Source organism: Procambarus clarkii, chromosome 68 (genome assembly GCF_040958095.1).
Source record: "Procambarus clarkii isolate CNS0578487 chromosome 68, FALCON_Pclarkii_2.0, whole genome shotgun sequence".
NCBI lineage: Eukaryota > Metazoa > Arthropoda > Malacostraca > Decapoda > Cambaridae > Procambarus > Procambarus clarkii.
The window spans coordinates 6,065,939-6,080,837 of NC_091217.1; the positions used below are offsets into that span (position 1 = coordinate 6,065,939).

At 41.9% G+C, this 14,899-nt stretch overlaps 2 protein-coding genes across 2 annotated transcripts in view; both read left to right on the forward strand.

Moving 5' to 3' along the window:
* The window catches only part of LOC123774778 (uncharacterized), a 285,909-nt gene that overhangs the window by 107,030 nt on the left and 163,980 nt on the right, over positions 1-14,899 (forward strand). The gene's annotated exons all lie outside the window — the stretch shown is intronic.
* LOC123774779 (G-protein coupled receptor 52) lies at positions 909-8,693 on the forward strand. The gene is made up of 2 exons (XM_045769375.2): positions 909-1,829; positions 6,609-8,693. Exons 1-2 carry the CDS (start codon positions 1,116-1,118, stop codon positions 7,227-7,229), a joined length of 1,335 nt encoding a protein of 444 aa, XP_045625331.2. The 5' UTR covers positions 909-1,115; the 3' UTR covers positions 7,230-8,693.

Genomic DNA, 14,899 nt, shown 5'->3' on the forward strand with positions numbered 1-14,899 from the left:
ACTACGAAATGTTAAGAGACGAGAGACAAAGTGCCACAGTACTTGTCAGAATTTGAATGTTATTATGATACGTCAGGCGAGAAGGAAGGATCCGCTCAGGTAAGAGTAGTAAATTAAAATAATATTAGCTGAGTGGCAAAAGGCAACGCGGAATCCAGAAAGCAGTCTCAGATAGAGCGCCATGTCACTCTTCCTTAATCTATCTCTCCAAAGTTGGACTCCTGCCAGTCTCTTGACTCTGTCAAACAAAACCTGGACTTTTTGTGGGTGGTTCAAGAGTCTATATTTTCTACATTATATCCAAAGATTTGTAGATATCATAAGTTTTGGAGGTTGGGTTGTATAAAATTGTTTATCTTCACGGATAAAGTAATTAAAAATTCATAAATAGACAGAATGTAAGACTTACGCGGGAAATATTATGTGCAGGCCATAAAGAGGCCAATAGTTTCCAACTGTGTCAACACAAGTCCAAATTCACACACATGTACAACTACGCACTAAACATGCATCACACACACACACCAGCGAATACACACACAGGTATAGACTCCTGCGCATACACAAACACGCGTACAGCGTTATGTGTATTAATTAGAACCCCCACACACTAATAGCCGCCACCCGCTCTCATTATGTGTATGTCCACCCCCAACCTTCTCTCTCTCTCTCTCTCTCTCTCTCTCTCTCTCTCTCTCTCTCTCTCTCTCTCTCTCTCTCTCTCTCTCTCTCTCTCTCTCTCTCTCTCTCTCTCTCTCTCCATATTTTTCTGACAGACTCCGTTATCAAGGATAAAAAGCACGCAGATAACAAATGTTTAATTGTAGTTTGCGTGTTGGAGTTGCGCGTGAGGTGAGCGTTGGGATACGTCACATGGGCGATAAAGCGTTTCCTGGGAGCGGAGACAGTGCCTCTGTTGTTCACTGACAGCGCTCCTGGGAGGAGCTGTGCTAGGCGGTGCAAGGAGGTCCGGCCAACAGTGCAGGCATGGAACGCTTCGCAGGCAGCACTAGTTGTAAGCTCTGTATCTCAACAAATGCCGGCGTGCTAGGGACAGGGAGTGGGTGATCAACTACCACTAATGTAACCAGGATATTTCCGCGAAGAGAAAAAAAATGTTATCCAACAGCAGTTGTAATGACACTTTTAATCACGTGATCCCGCACAAACACCAACCACATTGGGTGCTTGTGATATGGATTATCATGTCCCTAGTGCTGGTGGGTGAGTCTGTTCTCACCGTCTACGTCATTTGGATATGTCCCAGGATGAGGAGGAAGACGTCTACCAAGCTTGTCACTAACCTGGCCATCAGTGGAGGCTTGTGTGGCTGTCTCCTCATTCTCTTGACCACAGCAAGACTGACACACAGTGTGATAGAACCGACGGTGTGGTGCATCATCATCCTCCCACGTTACTTACACATCGTCTCCGTCCTCTGCCTCTCCTGTCTGGCTCTCGATCGCTACTTGGCCATCTGTTGGCCACTGCGGTACAACGATCTACTGACGGACTCCCGCTGCAAGGTTCTGGTCTTGGGCTGCTGGATTGTGCCAGTGTCAGGGCTCATCGTTCTCTATCTGAGTGCTGTCCTACGCTGCTCTTTCCACCCCAAACCGTTCGTCACGACGTACTTGACTGTGTTCACCGTGGCGTCCCTGGCGGTGGTGCTGATGTACGTACTGATGGCGCGAGAGTTCCGGCGGCGTCGACACGAGATGGAACATTCCAACAAAACTATGGAGGAGGACAACCGCCGCATCCGGGTGAAGACAGCCATTGATGTCCTCGTTATTGTTTTCCTCAACCTGCTCTTGGCTCTCCCTGATGTGAGTATGAGAACCAGGTGTTGGTGTTACACGGTTACTGAGCCTCCACCCTTCATTTAATCAAGATTAACTCCTGAAGTATACTTAACCTTTCCTTTACTTGTCTATATTCCATCTGTCATCATTCCCATTCTCTCGTCTCTCAGCTTTACTCCTCACCTCAATGGTTGCCGTCTTCTCCCTTCCCTTGTGTTCACAGCTTCTTCTCTGTTTTGATCATATCCAATGATGGATACGATCAATTAGCGAAAACTGTTTATATCTTTAGGTTAGAATGTATTAACTTAGGTTGTGTTAGGCTCGATTGGGTCAGGTCAGGATGTTTTTGGTAAGGTTTGGTATCATTTAAAATCAGTTGGCAAACTCTCTTCTTATCGATGTGATTCGTATCCATACAAAGATTCCAATAAGCGTGTTTACATAGTGAAGCCATAGAGGGGAAGGACCTGATGCCTGACCATATATATATATTAGCACCAAGCACCAGCCGCTGAACCACAACCAGAATCGTTTATCAACATTGAATTTTATTCATAATTGCACATGCATTTTACAGTTATTATTTTTACACATAACATAGAGGGATAAAATGCAATATTTTATACATTAAAAGAAATATACATTCAGCGTGCAATACTGGAACTGATGTAAATATATAAATATTGTACGTAATATAGTTTTGTAAGTAACTGAAATGTCATACATCAGTAGATACCAGGATTAACCTGGATCACCCTCAGCACACGCGGGTCATGTAACACAGGTACGACATCAATTCAATTTCTTTCTTTATTATGCACCCCATACCCATCCCGTGGACGGTAGTGGAAAGGGTTACAGAGGCACATAATCGGTTCAGGAACTGAACCTGATAGTTCGTTTAGCTCAGCGAGTGACAATCTTTTGAAGCTAGTTACACAATTGTTAATGTTATATATACATGTACATATATATATACACAATCATTTACACAAATACATATTCACGTGGATAACCTTGTGTATCACAAGTAATTCAAGTAATTCATCAAGAGGCTCACAACAGTTACTATGCTCACTGCTCAATCTTTAGTTTATTTTCTTAATCCTGTTGAAAGCTCGAGTGTGTGAAAGTGGTGATGATGGATGGATGACTCCGTGGGCGAGGTTGTGTGTTGTGGCGGGAAAGCTGGTCATGCTGGATCCATAGATAAGCAGACAGGCGGTGGCCATACTCCCCTCACTATCGGTAATACAACAGGACGTGGTGTCCCCTCTGGCCGACCCCCTTCTACCTCAGCCCAGGTCATCCTCGCTCTCTAAACGATGGACGCTCCTCTGCCTTGCTAAGACACGTTGCCTAATGAAACGAGACAACGCTAGAGTTAATGAATTATCAAAGAAAACATGCACTGTACGAGAGTATTGGTGTTTCGAGGAAGGAACGATTTAATACGGAACTCTGGTGTGTGTGTGTGTGCTGGGGGGTGGGGGTGGGGGAGGGGGGGGTTAGAGAAGACGCTCTGTTCACAACTGTTGGGCAACGTTGACTGAACAAGGTGGGGGGGGGGGTGGGGGGTGGGGGAGTAAGTGGAGTGTGTATTCACCCAGTTGTATTCACCTAGTATTGCGGGGGTTGAGTTCTGCTCTTTCGGCTCGCCTCTCAACTGTCACTCAATCAACTGTTACTAACTACTAACTATTTTTTTTACACACACACACAGGAAGCAGCCCGTAACAGCTGTTTAACTCCCAGGTACCTATTTACTGCTAGGTAACAAGGGGGCGTCAGGGTGAAAGAAACTCTGCCCATCTGTTTCCGCCAGCGCCGGGATCGAACCCGGACCCTAGGATTACGAGTCCTAAGCGCTGTCCACTCAGCCACAGGCCCCCACTGTGTACTCACCTAATTGTTTATATTATGTGTGTGTGTGTGTGTGTGTGTGTGTGTGTGTGTGTGTGTGTGTGTGTGTGTGTGTGTGTGTGTGTGCGCGCGCGCGTCTCCCTGCGTGCTGGCAGGGCAGGAGTTTATCAGTATGTCTTAAAATATATTTAGAAAAATAAGCAACCGCATGTCAAGTCAAATAAGCGACCAGGTTACGAGGAGATATTTGCAAATCATCACGGCCATAAGCCAGCATTTTCAACATTGCTGGTCATAATTGACGCGAAAAATAACATTAATAGACAGATACCAATAGGCTTTACATCGCGAATAATTTTGGCAACCAAACCCGACTAAGTCATTGCGCGTGAAGCCCTGAATGACTCAGCAGATGTAACAAGTCTCTACCATGCCTCTGTAAACACAGTGACTCAGCGATCACCCCGCCATGTCCTCCAACACTTTATGGTGTCAGAAAATAAATAAATAAATAATATATATATTTCGTTGAAAACGACAGAAAGTTTTAGATTTATGATTCAGGCACGAATCTTGTTGATATTCCTTATGTTTTTCTTCACTGAAGCAGGAAGTTGAAAAATTAACTCTCCAAAGTTCATTTTTACTTTTTATTTGGGTCTGACAGCTAGTGATACGTTTCGTAAGGTCTCTCCTTACATTCTTAAAGACAAAAAGATAAATTCTACTATGCTAGCACCTGGTTATATCCTCTTATGGTGAGGTGACATATGGATGAATGATATGGTTGATATTAATAAGTTATTAAATGTATCAACATAGAGTTTGACATGTTGGCAGCTTATGTTTTTCTGACTGCTTCTGTTCCTGTTGCAGGGTCATTCGGTTCAGCTTCTGCGCTGGTCAGGGGTCTATGTCTTACAGAGTATTTATTACCAATTGTCTAATGCTTTGTTTGTTCATTTGTCAGAAATTTCTCACCAAATTGATTGGAAGAGGGTTTCTGCAATAACGAATTTTAAAATCATTTTCAATAGGAACATTATTGAATCTGGTTCAATACAGATTTCAAAATCGTGTAATTTGAGTATTAGCAGTGGTTTGTATAATTTAAATCCATTTTTGATTGAGCAGTTCAAGGGTGATTTGAGTAGGATTATTGATACACATTTATCTCACTAATACCTTATTAATATCCCATTGTCTTATTAAAGACATTGTACATCACCTCTTGCCTGCCTATATATCCACACCCACTGAACTGTAAATCCATCCTTTTGAAGATGAATTATTAAATACGAAAGTACTTAAAGAAATTCCTGTCTTAATCCTTCCTTCGTGGTCTGACATTGTCACATTGTTCATCATGTGTTAATTTCTTCTTGATTTACACACACACACACATTATATATAGTGAAATATATATGTGTAAATCACGAAAATTAATACGTGATGAAAAATGTGACAGTGTCAGACCACGAAGGAAGGATTGAAACAGGAATTTCCTTAACTACTTTCGTATTGATCTTTCTGAAGATGTATTATTAAATGCGAAAGTACTTAAGGAAATTCCTGTTTCAATCTTACCTTCGTGGTCTGACACTGTCTCTTTATATATATATATATATATATATATATATATATATATATATATATATATATATATATATATATATATATATATAATTTTTTTTTTTTAAATAAAGGGAGTACCACCTCTAGCTGGTATAGAGTTTGGTATAGAGCTGGTATAGAGCTAGAGCTTGGTATAGAGCTGGTATAGAGAGAACACTATATATATATATATATATATATATATATATATATATATATATATATGAATGAAAACTCACACCCCAGAAGTGACTCGAACCCATACTCCCAGAAGCAACGCAACTGGTAACTACGGGGCGCCTTAATCCGCTTGACCATCACGGCAGTCAAAAGGAAGTGATAGCCGAGGCTATTTGAGCCACTTCCCCGACGGCAACTCGGATGGTAATCTAATCATTTCAACTTGGTGAAATGCTATGCCCAAGATTACCATCCGAGTTGCCGTCGGGGAAGTGGCTCAAATAGCCTCGGCTATCACTTCCTTTTGACTGCCGTGATGGTCAAGCGGATTAAGGCGCCCCGTAGTTACCAGTTGCGTTGCTTCTGGGAGTATGGGTTCGAGTCACTTCTGGGGTGTGAGTTTTCATTCGCATATAGTCCTGGGGACCATTCAGGCTTGTTTGCATATATATATATATATATATATATATATATATATATATATATATATATATATATAATATATATATATATATATATATATATATATATATATATATATAATATATATATATATATATATATATATATATATATATATATATATATATATATATATATATATATATATATATATATATATATATATATATAATGGTACTAAACAAGCCTCTTTTTCTTATGACAGTTTTACTGATAGCATTATGAATTCCTTTTCAAGTATTACTTGCTATATTAAACTCAGAAGACGTGTATCCCATTGTTCAAACATATCTGCCTGTAGTGAGAGAAGACGCTGGTGGTAAAAAGGTGAGCCAGATGATGATCTTGGTAACTATAACTGCGGGGTACTAGAGCAGCTCTCATACAAGATGCTGACAGATCCCTCAGGTTATAGCTAGAGTACCTCTATGCTGAGTGACGCCTGACCACGGCGCCTCAGCTGTGTCAGCAGCAGGATGGAGTCCCCCATTAGTGACCAGCATGTCACTTCCTGTGGTCTTGTCAACTGAGGTTAGAAACCATTTTAAACAAATATTTAGATACATCAGAAGCTCGTCTTAGTTGAAGGAACAACCACAGCAACACCGCACATTCTTTCAGTATATATGTGGAGTAATAACTATAGGAAACCTGCACTAATACGGTACATTTTATGTGCAGGTGATAATGAACCTACTGAGGGTGGTGGAGGCGGTAGAGTGGAACCAGCGCTATAACGTGGCCCCGCTGCTGTTGGTGTTCCACGAGGTGGCGTGCCTTCCCGTCCTCGCCTGGAGGAACGCTGACTTCCGGGCCACCCTCTACGCCAGCTGTCGCCGTCTCCGCAAGAAGTTATGGACAAGTGACAGTGTCAAGACCACCCAAGACAGTCAGATCTCCAAGGACATTCCCCAGGCCACCCAAGAGAGTCAGATCTCCAAGGACATTCCCCAGGGCACCCAAAACAGTCAGATCTCCAAGGACATTCCCCAGACCACCCAAGACAGTCAGATCTCCAAGGACATTCCCCAGGGCACCCAAAACAGTCAGATCTCCAAGGACATTCCCCAGGGCACCCAAGACAGTCAGATCTCCAAGGACATTCCTCAGGCCACCCAAGAGAGTCAGATCTCCAAGGACATTCCTCAGGCCACCCAAGAGAGTCAGATCTCCAAGGACATTCCTCAGGCCACCCAAGACAGTCAGATCTCCAAGGACATTCCCCACGCCACTCAAGACAGTCAGATCTCCAAAGACAGTCAGATCTCCAAAGACATTCCCAAGGTCACCCAACACAGTTAGATCTCTAAGGACATTCCCAAAGCCACTCAAGACAGTTAGACCTCCAAGGAATAGTTCCGGTGCTCTGCAATCCAGCCATTGGGACTTATTATGTCCCAAGTGTTTTATGATACATTAATTTCCTGAACACTAACAGCTAATGGAGCACACCGACACGAAACTGCCCCGTAACACATAGAAAACGTTTATGCATGACAAAATATCTTATAAAGATTCTACTCTACCCTAATAACTCTGTATTCATCCAGCTGACTTGGGGAAGTGTTGTGGTTTGCTAAAACCCTTAATAATGGTGTCAAGAAGCCATCTCAACCCTACTGTTGGTGTCAAGAAGCCATCTCAACCCTACTGTTGGTGTCAAGAAGCCATCTCAACCCTACTGTTGGTGTCAAGAAGCCATCTCAACCCTACTGTTGGTGTCAAGAAGCCATCTCAACCCTACTGTTGGTGTCAAGAAGCCATCTCAACCCTACTGTTGGTGTCAAGAAACCATCTCAACCCTACTGTTGGTGTCAAGAAGCCATCTCAACCCTACTGTTGGTGTCAAGAAGCCATCTCAACCCTACTGTTGGTGTCAAGAAGCCATCTCAACCCTACTGTTGGTGTCAAAAAGCCATCTCAACCCTACTATTGGTGTCAAGAAGCCATCTCAACCCTACTGTTGGTGTCAAGAAGCCATCTCAACCCTACTGTTGGTGTCAAGAAGCCATCTCAACCCTACTGTTGGTGTCAAGAAGCCATCTCAACCCTACTGTTGGTGTCAAGAAGCCATCTCAACCCTACTGTTGGTGTCAAGAAGCCATCTCAACCCTACTGTTGGTGTCAAGAAGCCATCTCAACCCTACTATTGGTGTCAAGAAGCCATCTCAACCCTACTGTTGGTGTCAAGAAGCCATCTCAACCCTACTGTTGGTGTCAAGAAGCCATCTCAACCCTACTGTTGGTGTCAAGAAGCCATCTCAACCCTACTGTTGGTGTCAAGAGGCGATCTCAACCCTACTGTTGGTGTCAAGAAGCCATCTGAACCCTACTGTTGGTGTCAAGAGGCGATCTCAACCCTACTATTGGTGTCAAGAAGCCATCTCAACCCTACTATTGGTGTCAAGAAGCCATCTCAACCCTACTATTGGTGTCAAGAAGCCATCTCAACCCTACTATTGGTGTCAAGAGGCCATCTCAACCCTAATATTGGTGTCAAAGAGGCCATGCCGCAGGGCTCTCTGCACGCCCACATCTTATCATCATTTCAAACTCAAATTCGTATTCAAAAGAATGTGTGTACAAAGAACATAGTACTAATGTACCAGTGTGGGGACGCTACACTAACTAATGAAGCCACTACACAAAGCGTTTCGGGCAAAACTTAAATAATTTAGGAAAAAAAGGATTTTATAAGTGTGGAGGTGTAAACTCTTAATACTTAAAGAGACATAACTTGACAAAACTGAGAAAATTCAAGAAAAATAACAACTGAATACAATAAAAAAGGTGATACTGAATGGTGACAGACAATTACATTAAGGAGTCAGTAGTTCTAGCAAGAGTACAATAGTTTATTTACATTAATGACAGATTGGAAATACTAAGGTGTAATTTAGAAAAGCAACGAACAGAACAGAACAACATTGAGTAATATGGTATAATTTAAGTATAATGGCGCCAGCACTTAAAAATAAACAAGGATCATAAAGAACAAGAGTAAACACTTTATAAATGAAATATTAACTGACACTTAATGAAGAAAGGACATAATTATTAGTAAATAAAAATTAAAATAAGATTAACACAAAAAATAACTTATTGGGAAAATGCGAGAGAAATTAGTTGCATTATATTAAGAAAATATTTGTTTAGTATCTTTTTTTAAACTGGTTGGGAAACGTACAGTTTTTAACTCCATTTTGGGAGGTCATTCAACAATTTGGGATCCTTGTTTTGCATAGCATTTCTGCTTTGGCCGAGTCTTACTCTAGGAATATCAAAAATATATTTGTTTCTCATGTGGTGACCGTGAGTTCTAGTACAGTCTTCTAGGAAGCGCTTAAGGTCACGATTGGCATTGCAGTTCAGAATTTTATAGATACAGAAAACGTTTAAGAGTACGTGCAGATACTTGATATTTAACATAAGTAAAGATTACAGTAAGGGAGCAAAGTGGTGTCTGAGACTGGAATTCGTTACTGATATTGTTACATCAATAACAAAAGAATTTATTTGTTATTAAATTCCAAATGATTTATTATTAATTATATCAACAATGATACTGGGGTGACCAGTAATATCAAGGTAGAAGACGGCACAAAGATATGGCGTGAAGCGAATACAAGATATGAATGATTAACGACATAAAAAGCAAATTCCTTAAAGTAGAGAGAGAGAGAGAGAGTGGTGGTATATACACATCATTAACACAGTCGCGGGTAGCCCACATTGTGAGCGACGTGGGAGTCATGGTTAGTACCGACCCGAGGCCCAGAGAGTAAGGACTCAATGCACGAAATAAAGCGATTACGGCGCTGGGATTTATAATAAGACGCGTCCGGAACGGAAGCAAGAATATCATCCCGCGGAGATATCTAGTGCGGGCTGAGGCCCCACTTACCCCAACTGTGCGCTTCTGGCGCTGTGTGAGACAGAACATGAACTAGGAACACTTCTGGGCGCTGTGTGAGACAGAACATGAACTAGGAACACTTCTGGACGCTGTGTGAGACAGAACATGAACTAGGAACACTTCTGGACGCTGTGTGAGACAGAACATGAACTAGGAACACTTCTGGACGCTGTGTGAGACAGAACATGAACTAGGAACACTTCTGGACGCTGTGTGAGACAGAACATGAACTAGGAACACTTCTGGACGCTGTGTGAGACAGAACATGAACTAGGAACACTTCTGGACGCTGTGTGAGACAGAACATGAACTAGGAACACTTCTGGACGCTGTGTGAGACAGAACATGAACTAGGAACACTTCTGGACGTTGTGTGAGACAGAACATGAACTAGGAACACTTCTGGACGCTGTGTGAGACAGAACATGAACTAGGAACACTTCTGGACGCTGTGTGAGACAGAACATGAACTAGGAACACTTCTGGACGCTGTGTGAGACAGAACATGAACTAGGAACACTTCTGGGCGCTGTGTGAGACAGAACATGAACTAGGAACACTTCTGGACGCTGTGTGAGACAGAACATGAACTAGGAACACTTCTGGACGCTGTGTGAGACAGAACATGAACTAGGAACACTTCTGGGCGCTGTGTGAGACAGAACATGAACTAGGAACACTTCTGGGCGCTGTACGAGACAGAACATGAACTAGGAACACTTCTGGACGCTGTGTGAGACAGAACATGAACTAGGAACACTTCTGGACGCTGTGTGAGACAGAACATGAACTAGGAACACTTCTGGGCGCTGTGTGAGACAGAACATGAACTAGGAACACTTCTGGACGCTGTGTGAGACAGAACATGAACTAGGAACACTTCTGGACGCTGTGTGAGACAGAACATGAACTAGGAACACTTCTGGGCGCTGTGTGAGACAGAACATGAACTAGGAACACTTCTAGGAGCTGCACGAGACAGAACATGAACTAGGAACATTACAAAGAATGACGAGGCTTTGATTTTTAAGTAGTGTATTGCGAAGAATAATAAAAAACAGCAGCTCCCTTATGACTCTGTAATATCTCCTTTGCTCAAACAATTATGCATTAGCGATAAGACCTACCATTAATGTATAATGACTTACTGTAAATATATAGCTCTTGAAATAGAACATTCTCTGTAACTAGATGATATTGTAATTATAAGGTGTGAAGAATAGATGAAATTGTTAATATAATAATCTCCGTTGAGGTCTGATAAAGACCTTCTGTGTCCTCTGTAATCCTTTTTGCGCTACCGCTCACAGGATGAGTATGGGGTGCACAATAAATTGAAATTGAAATTGAAATAAGTTTATTGAGGTAAAATACACACAAAGGGATGAGGTAGCTCAAGCTATTCTCACCCCGTTCAGTACATCGTGTTAATACATACATATACACACATCACAAACAATAAACATATTACCAAACATTCTGAGAGATAAACATCAGAATGTTTGGTAATATGTTTATTGTTTGTGATGTGTGTATATGTATCACAATAAATTAGCCGCCACCGGCGGTAACAATAAAAAAAAATTTGATCAAAGTTTTAAGTGATATAGGGACACAAGAAGAGGGATGTGAACAAGATTGTGAAAGGTTGTGAACAGGTCAGAGGCCGGCACTTTCGGTACACGCTGGAGAAATTTCGAGTTAGGAGGAATATAGGGAATTACTGGGCTGGAAAAGGTGTTTTGGATGAGAGGAATGGGCTGTCATTTAGGATTAGTGATACGAACAGTTTATTTAACAAGTTTCATAATTGGAAAGCTATATGGGGTGATAAGGGGAGCATTTAAATGGGACGGGCTTAGGATGACCTAAGAAGCCTCTTGTCTTTCCTAATTCGCATGTTCTTATTACCAGTCATAATATTACATATATTGCTAACACTATCCCTAATTCCCCTGTCCTGATTCTCAAACCCTTTGTCTATTTTTGACATTCTAAGCACAAAATGTCTCACCCTTATAGCTCACCTGTGAACCCCGACAACCTTATTCACGCCCGTGCCACCTCTTGGGTGACCTAATGTTTATCAGTCAATCAATCCCTACAGCCAAGGTTATCTTACCTACTGATTTCGTCAGCTTACCTTACAGGTAAACTACCTCCCCCTAGCACCCATCTTCTAGTGCACTGAACGCTCCTGGGGTCTCAGCTGCGCTGGTTGTTGCTTTAGATTCAGCTACTGGGAACCAAAAGTTGCAAGCAGCAGCAGCAGCACGGGATATGGCGAGCCCGTCGTACTCACCTGGCACAGGAAATGTGGGCTGAGCTGCGCCACACGTACACCGCTTCACCTCGGTGGTCACGTCACGGTACTTCACCGTAATCACACCACACAGGAAGACATGCTCGCTAGTTACGATTCCTTATGACTCACTGACGCGTGATAACAATCTAAAATGGATTGTTGAGTCTAATGAACCGTTTGGGAAAAGAAACCTGTTTATAGTCCAAGAAATACTGGAGACGTTTCTCTAAAACAATAATAAAATACACTAGCAGAAACTGTGAATAAGAAGACTTACAAGGTTAATAAGAAGAGACAAAGAGGTTTTTGAGAGAGTTACACCTCATTAATTCTGCCTCTGCGTTATCTCCGACAACATTTCCTGTCCTCAGTTCATTTGTCATGCATATCCTTTAAATAAGTTTTCTTATTATTATCAAGGAAAAAATGCCTATTTATCAGCCACTGCGGTACAACGATCTACTGACGGACTTCCGCTGCAAGGTTCTGGTCTTGGGCTGCTGGGCTGTGCCGGTGTTAACGTTCATCGTACTACTCCCAAGTACCAAGTTCAGCTGTTTCCATCCCTCACCGTTCCTCACAGGGTACTTGACTGTGTTCACCGTGGCGTCCCTGGCGGTGGTGCTGATGTACGTACTGATGGCGCGAGAGTTCCGGCGGCGTCGACATGAGATGGAACATGCCAACAAAACTATGGAGGAGGACAACCGCCGCATCAGAGTGAAGACAGCCATTGATGTCCTCGTTATTGTTTTCCTCCACCTGCTCTTGGCTCTCCCTGATGTGGAGGCACAGAAGCGATCTGTGTAGCCGGTTGAACAAAGTGACGGACATCCGGTGTGAGTGGTGGAGTGATGGGACAAGGATTGGCTGGCGGGCTGGCTCCACAACACTGAAAACATCTTTGCTCAACCATATTTGTTATCAGTACCTTTCACCTTCCTGACTACTTCCCCAGCAGGGTAGAAGTCAGAAAGTTGGAGACTCTCACTTGGAGAGTCTCCAAGAGTCGCCACACTTGGAGACTCTCCCCAGCCGTGTGTCCCGCTGGAGACTTGAATACGACGGCTTCTCACTCATATTATAAACTTGACACAATTACTAATAGAAAACCAAATGGAAAAAACCTATGTAGAGATATTTAGTGTTGCAAGAAGTAAATAGCCGGATAAAGCAACTTGTATGTGCAAGAAACATCTCACTGAGATGGTGTTGAGAAGGCGGTGTGTTCCCTGGTGCTGGGCAAGATTACACAACACCAGTCAAGTGAAAGTGGAGTCAGAATAAAGTACTTGAAAAGCCCGCCGTGACTGACACCTTGGAGAGAGTGATTGATGGCCAGGCAATCAACTTGTGGGTGATTGATGTATAGGTTATTATTGATGCATGTTTGTGTGTGTTGTACTATGTGTACTCACCTGTCGGTGCGAGGGTCCCGGGTTTTAGCTCATGTCAAGTGTGCCCCATTCTTTATCACATGCATTTGAAATCCTCTACATCCCTCGTGAACGCCTTTCCCGTTCTCCCCATGTAAAACCGGAAGTTCATCGCTTTATATCTTTTACTTGTACCTTTTTTCGTAGATTGGTAACCCAGATCTGTAATCCAGATTAGACCCAATTACAAAATGCAGTCTCACTAGAACCAACTTGTTACCAACGAAACTGAGGTTAGTAATATCCACAGTAGCCCTATGGTCATCCGCACACCAGACAACAAAGAGCGTGGAATGATCACAACCTGTCTCCAGATTTGGAGACCACCAGCTGGATATTTGGAATTATGGAGGGACAATTATCACAGAGTGATGAATTCTTGGCAGCATTTTGAGTCCAGCTGAACTCAGATCGATGTTACATGAGCTGTGTATTTGGAGTGCTTTTGAGCCGAAGCCCCAGAATCTGCTCACGTAGAATGCTGAAGATGTGCAGATATCAGCGTCATGGTATCATGAGTTTATATTAGTTCTAATTCTAATTATCTCATCATCCTAAATTTTTGTATATAACTGGTCCCAATGTATGTCTTACCACTCTAATATTTAACCTTGCTGTGGTTTGGAAGATGTAATATCATCTTTCAAATTGTTAGCTAAATGTCACTCACTTTATGCCTGAAATATAACTTTGATTTTAATTGCTATTCACCTGTTTAGTTCAGCCAGTGTTGTAATGTTTTGTGTAGGTTGTTATGGACTAAGTTATGTCTACTTGGTATACTGTTATCGTGACTCTTATGTAATTAATGTACTGTACTCTTATGTAAACTTTCCCAATTATAAATGTACTACAATTTATGAATCAAGTATTTTATTTTATTTATTGTTTGTATATATAAATGATTTAATTTTAGGATTCAACAGTAATATTTGCAAATTTGCAGACGATACGAAAACTGGATGGGAAATAAATTCAGAAAAAGACTCTATATCGCTTCAAGATAATCTCGATAGGTTTTTGAAATGGTGGAAAGATTTGCAGATGCCGTTTAATGCCAACAAATTAAAAATTCTGAAGCTAGGTAATGATGATAGAGTTATACAATATTAGCTGGAGATTGTTGACATTTTTAAGGTCTGACAGCAAACAAGATCCTGGACCATGATTAGTAGAAATTTAGAGCCAGAAATTTAATTCATCAATTTTCGAAATGTCTCAAATAGGGATGGATTTCTAGAAGCGTTAGTAATAAAGCAATTAATATTATTCTACTGCTATATCTTATTCTTTGGCCCCATTTAGATTATGCAGT

Coding starts and splice junctions, on each gene's coding strand:
- LOC123774779 (XM_045769375.2), top strand. CDS start 1,116: ATGTTATCCAACAGCAGTTGTAATGACACTTTTAATCACGTGATCCCG. Junction 1,830..6,608: donor TGCTCTTGGCTCTCCCTGAT/GTGAGTATGAGA, acceptor TTTTATGTGCAG/GTGATAATGAACCTACTGAG.